Here is a 17,323-nt window from a genome sequence, read left to right on the forward strand (position 1 = left end):
AGCTCCAGCTGTCACAGGCAGTATGTCCAAGTGAATCTCCATGTGGCTCCCATGGGACTGAGAGTGGGTGCTTTTGTGAGACTGTCTTTCCTTTTGGTGACCATGTGCTCTCATCCCCCCTCAGCAGCTCTTCACTGACAAGCCAGCTGTTAGCAGTGACAATCCCTTCCTCCCTGGAGATCCGCACAACTGCTGCTTGTACATTCTCTCTTTCTGATCTCTCTTTCTGATTCAGACACCCTCCAGAGCAAAGGTTAGGAGGGGGACACAGACAGGATGTGCTTCCTGCTCCTTCTGCCCCAAGACTGAACTCTGAGCTCCTGATCTTACTCATTTCTTGTGCTGTCAGGTGCCAACCCCCTGCAGAAGAATGAAATGGGACACACACCCCTGGATTATGCCCGTGAAGGTGAGGTCATGAAACTTCTGAGAGCAGCAGAGGCAAAGGTGAGCCTGAGATTCTGGCCAGTTTGGGTTTCCTTTCTTACTACAAGAACAATTTTAAAGATGTTGTGTGGATGTAGCATGTGGGGACATGGGTTAGTAGTGGCTTCAGCAGTGCTGGGTGAGCAGTTGGACTTAGCGATCTGAAATCTTTTCCAGCCCAAATCATTCTATGATTCTGTGATTTTAGGGTGCAAGCAATGGAAGACCACCTTAGCACCCCTACAGCTCTATCCTTTTCCAAAAGAAGTCTGTAAAAATTAACAACATGATACATGAGGAAAAACACCTGCTCCTGTAGTATTTTAACTGCGGCTGTGCCCACACCTTCCAAGTTACCATTTCTCACTCAGCAGTGACTTGCCCAGGACCAGCAATGCTGCTCTCTAACCCCTGGATGCAGTAAAATCCAGAGCCTGTTTTTACTGTATTTTCTGAAATTCTTTGTCAAACAAACAGGGCTGAGAATCCAGAGTCCAGCTGTGGCCCAGGATCCAGGTGTTCATGTGCACCAGTGTAAGGCAAAAGACACCCATTTCCATGGTGGGATCTCATCCCTTCAGCTTCCATGTCCCTCTTGCTTTAAAGAAGGAAAATAAACGCATTTGCCTTCATGGTTCCAATAAAAATGCCAGGAATCAGTACATTTGCAGTGCAGTGGGCTACTAGACAATGAGAGATCTGCAGCTAAGTCTTTGGAATTTAAAATTCTTGGGCAGATGCCTTGTTCAGTGAATTATCAATGGGTAGGAGAGGTCACCATGGCAATGATGAATGATGCTTTATCCCTGGTAGTGTTCAAGGCCAGATTGGATGGGGTTTGGAGCAACCTGGTTTAATGGAAGGTGTCTCTTGTGTGAGCATCATCTCTCCAAGCAGCACAGATCAGCTATAGTAGGGGACTCCCTGCATCCCAGATAAGGGGCATTCCCTTGCCACCAGACCGCAAGAGCAGGAGCTGAGGCACAAAGGGTCAAGGTTTGCTCCTGGCTGCAAAGTTCCTCTGACATTGTGTATCTCAGTGTTTGTTCTGTGGGTTTGGAATTTAAACTTGCATGCTATAAACCTGAGGTTCTTAACCCATAAGTTACCCACAAGTGGAGGATGAAGATAATTAAAACTGTGTCAGTTACTGCACTTAGGAGGTATTACCATGAAATAAACCCACCAGATGTCAACTGCTGCACTGTCTGTGCTCACCTCTGAAAGTCATCACTCAGGCAGATTCAAAACCACATTCCCTGGTGCTAAACCTCTGTCTTAAGTAGGGGCAGAGTGATCTTTCCTCTGGGGCTCTCCATACTCCTTCCTGGAGAGGAAATGCTGCTATGGCTGTCCTGTGTGGCCCTGATGGCTGTATTTCTAGCCAGTAGCACTATGTGGTCACTTTGGCAGCTCTGAGAGCAGGTTTTCATAAAATCATGAAGGAAGGAATCTCAAAGCTCATCTCATTCCACCCCACTGCCATGGGCAGGGACACCTTCCACTAGACCTGGTTGCTCCAAACCTTGTCCAACCTGGCCTTGAACACTTCCAGGCATGGAACAGCCACAGCTTCTATAGACAATCCATGCCAGGGCCTTAACCACCCTCATAGGGAAGAATATCTTCCCAATATCCCATCTAATTCTGCCCTCTGACAACGGGAAGCCATTCCCCCTTGTCCTGTCCCTCCACACCCTTGTTCAAAGTCACTATCCAGCTCTCATGGAGCCCTTTAGGCCCTGGCAGGGGCTCCAAGGCCTCCCCAGAGCCTTCCTTTCTCTGGGTATACATCCCTAGCTCTCAGCCTGTCTCCAGAACAGAGGTGATCCAACCCTTGGAGTACCTCCATGTTCATCAGCTTCATTATCTCTCATCCCTCTGGCATTATCCCTCCCAAGCATGGCTGTATTTATGAGAAAACACTCCAAGGGAAGAGTTTCATGAGCACACCACCAGCATAACCAAACCTTGGCATGAAACCTGCAAAGGGTGACAGTGTCATTCACCTTATGGGAAAAATAATTTGAAATATTAAAGGAAAACAAGATATAAACTGATGAGCACAGAAGATGTCATGGACATGTGCTAATCTGTGATAGCTTTGTGGAGGTCTGAATAGGGGTTCTTCCATAGGAAGGGCAAAATAGGTCTTGAGGTAATTCTTGTGGGTTTAAAGAAAGGCTAAAATGAGCTTTCACTGCTCCAAACCCCACATAGAATATTGTACCCAGATTAACCAACAGCCAATTTTCAAATAACCAAAAGAGACATTTTTTCTCACGAGATGCTTAAACCAGCAACCTGAGGATGTTCAGGATGGAAAAAAAAAGTATGTGAGTCACAGCTGGAGGCTTGTTTTCTTGAAAAGTTCTATCAAAGGTGACACACTGGGATGAAGTGGACACCCGCTCCTGGTCAGGAGGTCTCACACTTCTGCTTCGAGGATTAGGGAAGGGGCAACTGTGTGCTCTTCCTGGCTGAAATATTCCTTAAAAATCCTTCAGCAGACAGTGATGGAGACAGGGGAGGTCACCAGATGGGTCTGACAGGGTGCAAAGAGGAGCTGAATGGCTAAGACAGACTTGCAAGAGGCAGGCTCAGTCTAGGGGTTGCTATCCCTCCAGTGGCAGAGGGAAGACACCAGTTTCAAGGTCTTTTCCCTCCCTTTTAGTTGTAGACACATGAGTGCTTATTTAAATTTCTTCAGACTGTTTAGCACTGGGAACCAACTCAAGAGTCCCCAACACCAGCCGAGTGTGGTCTAAGCTCAGGAAAAGCACACACGGAGTTCTGGTTTGTTGTTTTTTTTTAAGAATAAAGGAAATCAAAATAAATTAAAAATACATATGAAAACTCCTTGTTATTCTGTCACAAGGATATGTAAATAAAATCTATGGGATGTGTCTGTCCTGTAATAGTTCTGCCTATTCATTCTCTAGCAGTGATTAAAATGAGCAATAAATTCTCAAAGACTCTCTGTGGAATGCGGCTGCTGGGGAGGATGAAACCCCGGGAGCACCAGTTCCCCCCCAGCTGAATATTCATCACAGGCTGGCTTGGCAGTCTAGTGGTTTATATACAAGTACAATCATCTTCCTCAGGAACAGCTCCAGAGATATATTTCCTTTCTCTTCTCCAACTATTACTTAAGCATAAAAACCAAGGCAAGTTTCAAACTGTTTAGGGCAGGTTTCCTTATTGGTGCTGGGCTCGAGAGAGCATTTACCCAGCAGATAATTCTACCCCTCCTGCTCTTAAAGAGTTCAGTTATTTTATTCTCTACTTTTCTTCCTTAAAACAACATGTGCTGCCAGCCCAGAAGCCCCCTGTGTCCTGGGCTGATCCCACAGCGTGGGCGGGAGGTGAGGTGGGGATTCTGCCCTTCTGCTCTATTCAGGTGAGACCCCACCTACAGAGTTGCCTCCGGCCCTGGGTCTCCCAACATCAGGAAGACGTAGAGCTGCTGGAACAAATCCAGAGGCGGCCATGGAGATACTCTGAGGCCTTCATGGAGGCCCTCTGGTCTGGAGACAGGTTGGGAGACCTGGCAGTGTTCAGCCTGGAGAAGGGAAGGCTACAGGGAGACCTTATAGCCCCTGCCAATGCCTAAAGGGGCTCTAAGAGAGGTGGAGAGAGACTTTGGACAGGGACCTGGCAGGACAGGACTAGAGGGAATGGTTTCACACTGCCAGAGGGCAGGGTTAGATGGGATATTGGGAAGAAATTCTTCCCTATGAGGGTGGTGAGGCTCTGACACATATTGTGCAGAGAAGCTGTGGCTGTCCCATCCCTGGAAGTGTTCAAGGCCAGGCTGGATGGGGCTTGGAGCAACTTGGTCTAGTGGAAGGTGTCCCTGCCCATGGCAAAGGAGTTGGAATGGGATGGTCTATAAGGTTTCTTAAGGTCACCCTTCTGTGACTCCATGACTGCCATGCCCACCCTAGTGACAGGCAGATATCTGTTATCACCTGCCAAAGCACAGACTGAGTCCTCTCTTTAAAAACTGAGATTTCTGGTTCTTTTGGCCTTGTTTCAGGAGAGCCTCTTAACCCAGGTGAGTGCAAAAGTCCAGTTGCCTCCACCATAAGAGCAGGGCGCTGCTCCCTGCATTCCTCTCCAAGCAGGTAGCACCACTGTGCTCCACTTAAGTGCTGGTGCTGAGCCAGACAAGTGTCATCAGGACAATGGGTGATGCCCAGAGGGTGATGCTGTGAGAGGGTGAAGACAAAATCCCCACCAACACCACTGCACACCACAAAGCAAGGAAGTGAGAACAGCTGGATATGTATGGAGAGGGGAACAGATGAGAAAGGAGTGGAAGTTTGTGTCTTGTGTTAAGTCCAGGATTAGTGGGGCTTTTTCTTGGAGGTTCTGTCACAGATGAATCTAAAATATGTTTTTCTTGGTGAGTTTTCTTGTCCCAGTGTCCTCTGTACAGTGTGAGCTAAGGCAGATGCTCAGGATGCTCCAGGGCAGCTGCATGACCCAGCTAGGAGCTGTGTTACCACTTCAAGTCCACTAAGTAGTTGGCATGAGTGCAGGGCTCTCCAGAACAGATCCTGAGCAGAAAACGGTAGTGGGACAGCATGGAAAAAGCTCTTAACACTGGTCTGTAACCCATAAAAGGGACTTTCTTCCTACCCAGTCTTGTACTGTGTCAGTTTTCCAAGGAGGGAGGGAGAGGGCTTTGCAGAGGAGAGGTATCCCTTCCTTCTCTCCTGCAACATCTTACCCACTCTCCATAAACCTATGGGAATCGTTGGGTGTCCTAACATCACTGATCACATCCCTGCACCTTACAAAAGGCCGAAGAGGAGGGAGAGAGAAAAGATTTGTCAGGATCCTACAGACAGACACAGATGTGTGGTGAAGTCGTACCCAGCACCGGGGGATCAGCACAGGCAGGATGTCTGTCTAGAGCCACTCCTCTGGGATCTGCAGGGAAGTTATTGCTCTCCATGAGGATCAGGGCTGATGTCATCTCTGTTACATGTGAGACTGATAGCACGGGCCAAAATTGGATTGTTTGCTATTTATTATTTTTTAACTTGTCAGAATCACTGCTAGCCCAGGAGATGTCAGCAGCCTGGCTGGGGGATTTCCACTCCAGCTCCAGCAGCTGGATCCTGCTGCAGCTTTGGCACCTGCCTTCTGGCTTTGTTAGAGGGTGTTTCCCCTTAGTCAGGTGGGTTCAATGACAGGAACTGTTCTATGGGTGCAGTTACTCACTTGGCAAGCCCCATGGGCTATTTGTGTTCTGTCTTCATCTGAGTCTGGCTTTGGGGGATGAATCTTCCCAAGGCAATGGTCTCAGTGGGGAATGGCCGAGCTCACTTGTGGCAGGAAGGGTGCTCAGCAGCACTTTCTAAACCTCTTAGAATCACAGGTTTTGGGTTGGAAGGGACTTATCAGCTCACCTAATTTCAACCCCCTGCCATGGGCAGGGACACCTTCCACTAGACCAAGCTGATCCAAGTCCCATCCAGCCTGGCCTTGGACACTGCCTGGGATGGGGCAGCCACAGCTGCTCTGGGCAATCTGTACCAAGGCCTTACCAGCCTCAAGGGGAAGAATTTATTCCCACTATCCCATCTCACCCTGCCCTCTGTCAATAGGAAGCCATTCCTGCTGGTCCTGTCACTCCATGCCCTTGTCCAAAGTCCTTCTCTAGCTCTCTTGGATGTAAGGCACAGCAATACTCTGCCATCCCTGTAGGATCTGGTTGGAGTCTTTGAACAGGAAATGGTTGGAGGGTAGGAGGATGAATCTAGGTACAACAGTCATATTTCGCAAAATAAACAATGCCTAATGGTTAAGAGCTGTTAAGCAGTGCCATTGCTCCCTCTGTCACCAGTGCAGAGGTAGCACAGGGTCTGGTTTCCCATCAGTGGAGCAGGATCCCCATTCCCACTCACCCCAACTTCCATCCATGACAGATCCAGAAATTTCCTCTTGCTAGGGCTGGTCCAGACCAAACTGCATCTGGGGATGTTCTGCCTCCAAGCCAGAGAGATCCCCATACAGGGCTCTGACATCTGTGTACTGACCCAATGCTCTGTAAAACCTCAGATCCCTATGTTTTCTTCCCTCCGCAGTTCCAGGAGGAGCAGCGCAGGAGGGAGGTGGAAGAACGGCGGAGATTCCCACTGGAACAGCGGCTGAAAGAACACATAATTGGTCAGGAGAATGCCATAGCCACAGTGGGGGCAGGTAGGACCCTTCACATGCTGCCGACTCTGCCCTCCCAAACCTGCTCCACAGGGAAGACAAGCTGTTCCCTCAAGCCTTGATCTGAGGCTGCCTCTGGGCAGGTCTGCAAGGTTGCTGGGGAATTCACAGTGGATGTCCCATCCCTGAAAGTGTTTAAAGACAGGTTGGATGGGACTTGGAGCAACATGGTCTGGTGGAAGATGTCGCTGCCAACGGCAGAGGGTTGGAATGAGATGAGCTTGAAGCTCCCTCCCAGCACAAACCATTCTGTGATTCCGTGAAATTAAGGCTCCAGCAGTCTGGGCTGGGTTTGATTTGCCAGTCCAAAGTCTCTGGATCCTGTCAATAATTCGTGACCCATCCGTGCATCCAAGTTAATGCCTGAAAATAGTCGAGCAAAATAAGAGCTGAGCCAGGGCAGAACCACAAGGAACATGCTGTCAGAAACACAACTCCATTGCCTTTAGTTAACAAAGAGGAGCCCAGTGTGGGCTGGGAGCTGCGAAGGAGCCGGGAAGGAGCTGGGAAGGAGCCTATGCTCCTGCAAAAACAACAGCCACCCTGTGTGTTCAGAGAGCGGCTGTGCCTGGGGGCAGCAGCCCCGGCTAATTGGGGAGCTGTGATTAATGGGCAGTGCCTGTTCCTGACACAGGTGGCGTTTCTGCACATTAACGTCCTTGCCTTTATGGAGGTTTTTCTTATTGAATTATAGGGAATGTGCTTGATACCCCTGCAGCCTCAGGATATTGGACCAAAAGGTAGTGGGAGACTCTCTGTCCTCTCCTCCCCCCCGCTTCTCTTCTGCCTGGTTTTTCTTTTCATTTTCTTTTCTTTTTGTTTTCTGTCCAGAAGGCTGAATTTTGAGACAGGACTTTGTCTCTCAAGCACTTCCTCTCTATCTTTGCTATTTATTTTGTGCCTAGCTAGTTTTCCTGCCTCTTTGTGTGCCCTACATCCTTCCACTCTGCCCTCACCACTGCCATTTGCTGGTGAGCAGACCTGCCACACGCCACATCTTCAGATCCACCAAGCCTGGCTGATATGTTTAATTTATAACTAGTATCTTAATTGAATAATTGGATTTAATCCGTCACTCAGTGCATAATCCAAACAGTCTCCAGAGGGGCTTAGCCAGGAATACAAAGGGAACGTGTGATCTGGGGTTAGAAGCACAAGGTCTGAAGAGATGGGGATAGAATGGAATCACAGAATTATGGAATAATTTAGAAAAACCCTTTAAGATCACCAAGTCCAGCTGTTATCCCAGAAACCCCCTGCAAGGGGATGCACCAGGAGCACTGGTGGGGAGCTCACTGCAGCCATAGCCCTGACAGCATGCCCTGACTGCCACAGAGGGGAAATCCTTCCCTGTTGCCTGTATCCAAGCCCTGCAGCACTCTTTTCTGCTATGTGGAGGAGGTCAAGACTGGGAAAAGGTGGATGATGTTTAACTGATGGTAACTGGGCATCTCCAAGCATACAGGGTTTCTACTAGTGCCTGTCTGGGTAATGGTGGGAGGCAGCTTGGGAGAAGGCACCCCCCTCAATGGGTGTAGATGTTCAGTTAATCTTAACAAAATCCCCATTAAATATTCCATCTCCTGACATCAGAAACAGGCAGGTCGTTGCTGCCCTCTCAGGAACTGCTGGGATTCTCTAACTGGTAAATACAAATGAGTAGCTAAAAGGCTTAGGGTTGTGTTTCCAGGCTCTTCCATAAATGTTTGAGCTCTGGATCTGGTTAGGGCTTTTTTGCCTTTTTTTTCACTGGAAGGTGCGGAGGCTGAAGGGATTAACAGCATCTCCTCTCTGAGGTTATAAGCTAAAGGAGGCATTTTTCCCAAATATATATATGTGTATTTGCTTTTTGGTCTAATATCCTAAATATTGTGCCAGTTAAAGAATATTTCTTTTATATGGATATGACATGTTTGTCAGTCAGTGCTCATTTAGAAGTAGGGTGGTTCAAACCTACCACTCCCCCCTTTCAGGGGGAATAAACCTTGACGGTTGAAGCAATCTGTTCCAGCTCTTCCTGATGTTGAATAAGGAGCAAGGAATGAAAAGTGTTGTTTATTTTTCAGGGATTTTGAAGAAAGGGTAGTACAGAAAAATCTATGTTTTAATGATAAAATTCCCAATTTTGAGCAGCTATGATGTTGAAATCAGTCAGTGCTTCAAAACTCTAGGAAAATGGATGAGCAGGACTATCATCCTACTCTGGTCCAAAGGAAACTGGGGTTATTTTGGACAATATAGGATCCTTTATGAGGGCTGTTTTTTGATGTGTGTTGCTGCCAGCAAGTCAGGTGAAACTTTCCAAGGACACAGCTTTGGTCTAATTTGGGGTTCCATAACCCTGAGCCACCAGTGGCAGGGCTGGAAGGCAGCTTCTTTGGAAATGCTGCGGACCCTGGAACATCAGTGCAGAGCCTGGATGGAGGCAATGATCCCACGGCGGGTTTGGCCCCAGAGCTTTCACCCCGTGGTACCCCAAATCTGGACAGGCTGAGGAGCCCCGCAGAATGAATTGATTTGATAAATGGACATTTATTACACTCACAAATTGGCTGAAACCAATTTCAGTCACATCAAGTGCTGATAACTGCTGGGGTATTGATTTGTGTAAAGTAATACAGTGAATTTATCAGTTCAATAGCGGGCTGAAGGGCCTCTTGGAGACGCAGGGCTGCAGTCACACCGTTACAGATGGACAAAATAAAGCGAGAGCACGGCAGCAATGCCAGGAACAGCTCCACAGGAGAAGGCCCCAGCGTCATCATCATCATCATCAGGTTCTCGTTTTGGACATTGGGGCTGAATGTCATGATGAGATTTCAGCACAGCTGTGTGACCTCCCTGCTGGTAGTTAGTTAGTTAGTTAGTTAGTTAGTTAGTTAGTTAGTTAGTTAGTTCTGCCAGGAGGAAGAAAGGTGGTAGCTTTCCCAGAGGCAGAGCATGGATTTCATGCTTGGGTGATAATGAAGAGTGGTCAACGTGGCCAGCAGCTGCTTTGGTAGTGCAAAATCCAAGAAGAGTGCTTCTGTGGCTTTCCTAGCTGAGATTTTCATCCTTGGAACTGTCACTGATGTTCTGCTCTGGCCTGGGATGGGGCTTTTGTTCCTACTGATGAAGCTCAACACTGCACTGGACAGCCTGAGAGAGCCTCCTCCAGCCCCAGTGGTGGAACCTAGGGAGTGGTGTCCCTTCCCTAGGGATATCCAGATTTTTTAAGTTCTTCCAAACCTCAAGAGTGCTATGTGCTAGAATAGCTCATCATATTAAGGCTACTTATAGAAAAGCTTTTATACTTTATCACTCTGTCGAGCTAACCTGCTGACTAGTGACCATGGAACAGTTTGGCTTAGAAGAGACCTTAAAACCCATATCATTCCAGTCCCCCTGACATGGACAAGGACACCTTCCACTAGACCAGGTTGCTCTAAGGCCAGTTCCAGCCTGGCCTTCCAGGCAACACTTCTCTTGGCGGCCTGTCCAGTGCCTCACTAGCCTCATAGGGAAGAATTTCTTCCTAAGTATGATGCTCAGCATCTTCCAACAGAGATCACATGCTGAATCTCAAGCTCTAACTTTATGGTAGCTTTTTAAGGGCTGCTTTATATCCCTGGAGTTGCTTTGAATATTTATCCATAAATTCTGGCATCCTGCTGCAGAGGGAAAGGGAAGAAGGCAGCACTTAACCCCACTGTCTTTGGACCCTGAATGTGCTTGACCCTGTGAGTGGTCACTCCATACCCCAAAGCAGAAGTTTATTACTTTTATTACCATTATTATCTTAGCTTAGATGGCTGCAGGAATTGTCAGTGGTTGCGTTATTCCCCATCAATTTTTATGAAATTTCCCTGCCCCAGGTGTTTGACCTCCGGTTCCCTGCTGTAAAGGGTTGAGAAGGAACATGTGCAGCACTGGGAAGGGCACACAGAGGGATGCAGCACAGACCATTCTCTGCACATCCCTGCCAGTGGCAGAGTATTTTCTCCTTTTCATCTCCTGCAGTGACTGTTTCCAGGGATGACATGGCCAGTGAGCAGCTGAAGGGCAGGACAGGATTCCCACCAGGCTTTGCCCAGGATTTTGAACAGAACCAGATTGCTGGCTGCAGCCAGGCTGGTCTGTCGTGCTGATATGCCCAGGCAGGGTGAGACAGAGCCAGGCACCAGCCAGTGCTGCATCTGGCCTTGTGCCCAAGCTAATTAAGCCTTGGCAGGAGTCAGGACTCATTAACATGGCCAGGGGGACAGGTAATGCATCTGCCTGTGTCCGGGCATGGAATGGCAAGTTCTTGCAGCACTGGGGTCCAGCTCCCACTAAATGCACAATCCCAACGCTCAGTCCCATTTCTGAAGGGGTTGGAACTGATGGTCCTTAAGGTCCCCTCCAACCCACACCCTTCTACAATGACATGATTATACATGCCTTGGATTTAAATTAATTTGGGACTTTTTGATATTTGGACAGTGATGCAAACCTTCATCTTCATCCTGTGCTACCACTGCCTTTTGGGAAGCCCTTCTGGCTTTCCCTGTAGACTTTACAGGGATTAGGAATTCAGTCCCACTCTCTTCCTAAGTGGCTGCAGTGGTTAATCACCCTCATTATTAAAACTGTTCTGCTTTATTTGTAGTTTGATCCTCTCACTCTAGCCCCTGGAGCACCTTAATTTTCTCTGTAGCTGAGCAAGTTCAGTGCCTTCTTGAGGAGATCCTTAATGACTGTGGTCAGGTCACTCCTCACACCCCTCATCATTAACCTCAGCTCATTGATTTGCTCTTGCACTGAGGCTTTGCTCTTGTTTTCCTAATCCTCACCGGATCTGCTGGCTCCCATGCTACCTGGGTCTCCTGGAATACAAGCATAGACTGTAAGGAACTCTGTTTCATGCAGGTCTTACAGCTCCAAATTCCCATGAGACCCCTCCATGTATCTATACACTCCAGCTGCTGGAATACCTCACTTAAGCTGCTGCTGCTTAGCATCTTCCCAGCATGTCCCTGCTGGCAGAGGCAGCATTTCCATGTCAGGCTGTAGGCTGTGACATTCCATGTCTTTTTATATGCAAAATGGAAATATTGTTTAAATATTTTTATGTGCAAAATGGCACTATTTATTTCCCATGTCAGTTTGCTCTCCCCTGCAGGAAGAACTCTTGGCATGCCATGCCTGGAATGCCTTTTCTTAGGTGTCTTCTGTTTACCATACCCTGTCAAGAAAAAGGTTTTATGGACTGACTTTGAGATTGAATTTAAGAATTCCGCCATTTTTATAACCATTCTCATGCTCTCCTGCCAGCTCAGGGAAGAAAACAAACCCACAGCTCCCCACAGAGCCAGCCAGTGCCTTGTTCAAGAGAGACACAGGACTGAAGCACAAGGACAGAGGCTGAGACCCAGAACAGTGGCCAGAAGGAGATGAGGGAGCTGTGTTTTGAGGGTGACAGTCACAAAGAGAAGTGGGTTTATTCTTTCTTGGCGTTATTCCTGCTTTTGCTCTGGACACCACTGAAAGGCAGCAGAGGCCGAGCTTTGCCATGCCTGTGTGCAGCAGCATTCCAAGACCTTTAAGCCATAGCTCTCCCAGTGTTTTCCTTCTGCTCATCTCACCTCCTGAATAGTGCTGCTATTTTCCCCTGCTACCTTCAAATTACTGTCAGTTACGATTTTTGGGGATCTTGCTATTTTCATATCCTGCTTCCTAATGTGCCACATTTTGGGTTCAGCTGGTCCTGTCAGTTATGATACCTTGTTGGGTCTGAGGGGTCCTGAGTCTGTACAGTGCATGTTCTCTTTTACAAAACACCTTACAAGATTTACAGGCTGAATTGAAATGCTGTGGATGATGCAGAAAGGCTGAGATGTCAGTTAATCTCTCACATTGAACTAGAAGCTGGTCTGATACAGGGGTACGACTTCTGTGTTCCAGAGACCAGATCCAGCCAGTGGAGGATCAGATTTGGTCTTTTGGCCTCAAAAGCAGTTCCACCTCCTTCAAATAAGCCCAGTGAAATGATGTTGCTGATTTGGTGAGCATGCTCACAGAGACTGAGGCTGCTCTGGGGGGGCTGAAGAGCACCTTGAGGAGCCATGGGCACCCATGAAGATAGGAGCCATCACCCACTCTGCACAGCAGATCCATGTCTGTCCTGAGAAAGGGCTGTGCTATTCGGACTGGGAGTTTGGGAGGGAATCAGAGCTCTTGCCTTTTGTAAAATTTTCCACTGGTATCTCACCCAGGATGCACTTGGATGCTGCTGTCCAGAGAGGCACTGAGATAATCACCACACTTTTCCCAGTCCTTGCACCAATTCAGAGCATTTGTGACCTTCACCCACCTCCCTCTTCCGATACCATGCCAGAAATAACCTATAAAGTTCTTCAGAACTGCTGTTTTTTCCTCACAGAAAGGTTGCACTTGGGAGCTGGTGAGGCAGAGTGCCTCTCCATCCCTCTGTCCATCCATCCATCCTTGTCCCCCCCCTCCGCCGTCTCCCTGGCAACGCTGAGTGCACATCCTGGAAAACTTTATCCGAAATCTGCTCTGGGCAGCTTTCCAAATCCATGCTAACCTTATTAGGTGTCTCTGGGGCCTTGGCTGGCTAATCAAATTAGAGAGCACTAATGGCAGGGAGGACTGGGAGTGGGTAGAGAGCAGTAAAACATAGTGTATACTTAGTGATAATTACACTTGCTTTGTGGCATTGATTTATATGCTTCCCCCCCTCTTTTTTGTTTTCATTGTCTTCAAATGCAGCTATTCGGAGGAAGGAAAATGGCTGGTACGACGAGGAGCACCCGCTGGTGTTTCTTTTCTTGGGATCATCTGGAATAGGTAACATTTAGGTTGTGGTGGGGGGGACAGAGAGCCCTGAGGAGAGAGGGTGGAAGCTGTTGCAGGGCTGCAGGGTCTGAATAAAATACCAGTTAAACACACTGTCATCTTTCAGCGGGTCACCCATCATCCAGCAGGGTGACCACAGCTGGACACCAGCACACACAGCCACATCCAGCCTGATGCTGAGTTATCCCAGAGGACAAACCACCTCCAAGTCTCATAAAGGGGCAGTTTTCACAGTAAAAGTATCACTGTAACAAGTTTCTGGTGAAAACTCCCCTATTCCAGTGGGAATGGTAGGATAATAGTAGAAATTTGCTGCCTGCAAACTGAATCTCTGCTCATCTGCTCCTGTGGGCACAGGTTGCTTTGGAATGACAGGATTTTATTGACACCAATAAGATTTGTCCTCCAGCCCAATCAAATGCCACATGACAGCTGATCAGTTCATGAAATGGTCCAAATGACTTTTAGTTGTGGAAAAAAACTCCAACAAAACAGCTTCAAAGTAACTGATCTGTGACATTTGGAAGAACCTCAGGGCTTCTGCCTCCACTGCCTCCCAAAGGGCTCAGGAAGGTGCTGATGCTCCAGTACCAGAGGGGTTAAAGGGGCACAGGTGAGACCATGCTCCTGCCACAGAACAGTGCCAGGCCAAGCATTAACTCCAATAAGTTGCTATAAAGCTGTATAAAACCAGGATAAAATATTTTTGATACTTCATTGCCCTGTTAACAGCAGATCTGAAGACTCAGGGATGTAATTGTTGGGTCTTCCAGTCCCATGGAAAGCTTTGGGGGGCTTTCCTTTTTTTTTTTCATGGAGGCTTTTCTTTTCTTTTCTTTTCTTTTCTTTTCTTTTCTTTTCTTTTCTTTTCTTTTCTTTTCTTTTCTTTTCTTTTCTTTTCTTTTCTTTTCTTTTCTTTTCTTTTCTTTTCTTTTCTTTTCTTTTCTTTTCTTTTCTTCTTTTTTATAGGAAACAAAGTTTCTTGCATCCTTACACATCAGGAGTTCTGATCCAGCATCATCCAAAGTCAGCAAAGCTCAAACTGAAATCAAATGCAGAATTTTGGCAGATATTTATCAGGTCAGCAGAGACACACCCCATGAATTCCCACATTTGTAGCCCTTTTTTGGTGTTTTGCTGATCTGACCCTCCAGATCTAGTGTCCCTGTAATACTTCTCTGGGCAGATGTACAATACTCCAGCAAGAATGTACTTTTAAACCTAATTTCCTTTTTAAAAAATGTGGGGTTTTTTTCTTCAGAATAGTTATTTTTGTCCATGCTCATTTATTTTTCAGTGTGCAAGTAAATCCCACAGGCTTCCATATGCAGTGCACTGCTGACGGGTGTGTGAGGGACAAGTGTGAGCCCCCAGAGAGCATCCATCCTCCAGAGGGGTGACAGGCTTCACCTGAGCTTTGCTGGTCACCCCAGGAGCCAGAATCAGTCCAATGCTTGCCCCAGTCAACCTGACAAAGCCAGCAGTGTCATGCTGGGGTGTAGCAGCAGGGAAGAGAAGTTTTCTGGCACCCACACTTCAATAAAACTGCCTCTTTAATGAAGTTTTTCCCCAGATGGATGGGCTGGGAGAACAGGACATGGCCTGGCATGAGCTGGTGCATGTGTTCACCCTCATCAGGGTGGATTTGCTCCATTACTGATTGTTCCTAATCCCAGAATTTTTTTATCATTATCTTACACAAGGCAAAGAAGAAACACCCAATTTCCTCGAAATTCTTTATTTGGAGATTACGTGGCATTGCACAAAGAACTTGGAATATTGAGGGTAAATTTAGCAAAAATATGATCTATCCAATATATCAAATCTCTGATCTATCCACATGTTTTTGTGGAAAAAATCAAGAGCTTTGTTCCTATCATGTGAGAATCAATTAAAGTTGAAGGAGCCAATGCAGAGATACTGCTATTCTAAAGCATCTGTTCACCCTGCCCAGGCAGGGAACCCCAGTGAGTGTGATTCTAGAAACAAAACAGCAATACCCACTTCCCAATACGTGTATTGGTTGCAGGAAGCTCCAGCCCTGGTGTTAGCAGAGCTGATGAACAGATAGAAGATGGACAGACCTGGTTTAATGCAGTTTTTTTCTTTCCCTCTCTGGAACAGGTAAAACGGAGCTGGCCAAGCAAACAGCCAAGTACATCCATAAAGACATCAAAAAGGTAATGTCTCATCCCAGCTCTGTGCTGGCAGTAAAGGGGTGTTGGGAGGGTTGTCAGGGGGTTCATTGTGTGCCTGTGCTGGCCTCAGAAAGGGCCTCTTCTGCCTGTGAAGGTCATGGAGTCACAGACAGGTTTGGGTTGGAAGGGCCTTTTAAGCTCATCAAGTTCCACCCCCTCTGCCAAATGTAGGTGTATCCTCCACTAGACCAGGTTGTTCCAAGCCACATCCAAATTGGCCTTGAACACTTCCAGGGATGGAGCAGCCACAGCTTCTCTGGGCAATCTGTTCCCAGGGGTCACAGTCGTCACAGGGAAGAATTTCTTCAATCTGGCCCTGCCCTCTGTCAGTAGGAAGCCATTCCCCCTTGTCCTGTCATTCCATGCCCTTCTTGAGCCCCTTTAGGCACGGAAGGATCTCTGGGAGCCATCTCCTCCACACTGAACAGCCCCAGCTCTCCCAGCCTATCTCCAGAGCAGAGGGGCTCCAGCTCTCAGAGCATCTCCATGGCCTCCTCTGGACTCACTCCAGCAACTCCACATCCCTTTGATCTTGGACCCCAGAGCTGGAGGTAGCTCTGCAGGTGATGCCTCACCTGAGCAGGGCAGAGCAGAGGGGCAAAATCCCCACTTCACCCTCCTGCCCACATTGTGGGATCAGCCCAGGACACTGTCTGTGCTCCTGTCTATGTCACCAGAATATTTGAATTGTAAAAATGGAAATGGATGTAACATTTGTGCTCCCTGTTGAATTTTGCTCTCATTTTGACACCCTGTGTTGTGAACATATTTTTTTTTCCTCTATTACTAATATTACTGTAAATTGTTAGAAGGATAAAATTCCAGAAATCTGGTTTTCATGTCCCCAGTTCCACCACTTGTCACATCCTGCCAGTATGGAGTATAGCAATGCAACATTGATTTCCTGCTCAGAATTTTAAGTGCTGAAGTGTTTGGTATCCAGAAGCAGTTTGAATTATTTAGTTTGTTACCCAGTGGTCAAATTTTAGAGAAGATGGGTTGGAATTACTTCATGGAGGTTGTGGCTTTGCAGGGGACACTTCAGTGGTGTCTGGGGTTTCTATTCTATTCTATTCTATTCTATTCTATTCTATTCTATTCTATTCTATTCTATTCTATTCTATTCTATTCTATTCTATTCTATCCTGTTCCGTTCCACTCCACTCCACTCCACTCCATTAATTTCTAATCTGTTCTTTCTATTCTGTTTCATTCCAATCTATTCTATTCCAGTCTGTCTATTCTATTCCATTTCATTCCAGTTTATTACATTACATTCTCTTCCATGTTTCACACTTAAGCTTCTGCCTACCTGTAAGAGGTGCTTAACTCTCTTCCACATGGAGCCAGGGAAGAGAAGGAAAAACAAGTGGAACTGTGTGTAGATGAATCCCTCTTCCCCATATCCTCCAGCAGTGGAGGATGGACACAAAATGCAGCAACACATGTAGAAGGACCAAACTCGAACCAACTATAAAAACAGCTGTTCTGGTTTCTTTTCCTCATGCCTCTATAAATGCCTTCCAGAAACCATAAATCCTGTATCTCAAGCACCTTCATCCCTAATCCCACACACAGAACTGCTCTATGGCCAGACATCCAGTGGGGAAATCAGTTAAACCCTGAGTGTT

At 47.2% G+C, this 17,323-nt stretch overlaps 1 protein-coding gene across 1 annotated transcript in view; it reads left to right on the forward strand.

Annotated features, from left to right (window-relative positions):
- Positions 1-17,323, forward strand: part of CLPB (ClpB family mitochondrial disaggregase) — a 73,762-nt gene that overhangs the window by 45,591 nt on the left and 10,848 nt on the right. The window contains exons 6-9 of the mRNA XM_062515370.1: positions 350-447; positions 6,525-6,639; positions 13,408-13,485; positions 15,619-15,674. Of these exons, the coding sequence (XP_062371354.1) occupies positions 350-447; positions 6,525-6,639; positions 13,408-13,485; positions 15,619-15,674 (347 nt within the window). The remainder of the gene's footprint in view (positions 1-349; positions 448-6,524; positions 6,640-13,407; positions 13,486-15,618; positions 15,675-17,323) is intronic.

Source organism: Cinclus cinclus, chromosome 2 (genome assembly GCF_963662255.1).
Source record: "Cinclus cinclus chromosome 2, bCinCin1.1, whole genome shotgun sequence".
Lineage (NCBI taxonomy): Eukaryota > Metazoa > Chordata > Aves > Passeriformes > Cinclidae > Cinclus > Cinclus cinclus.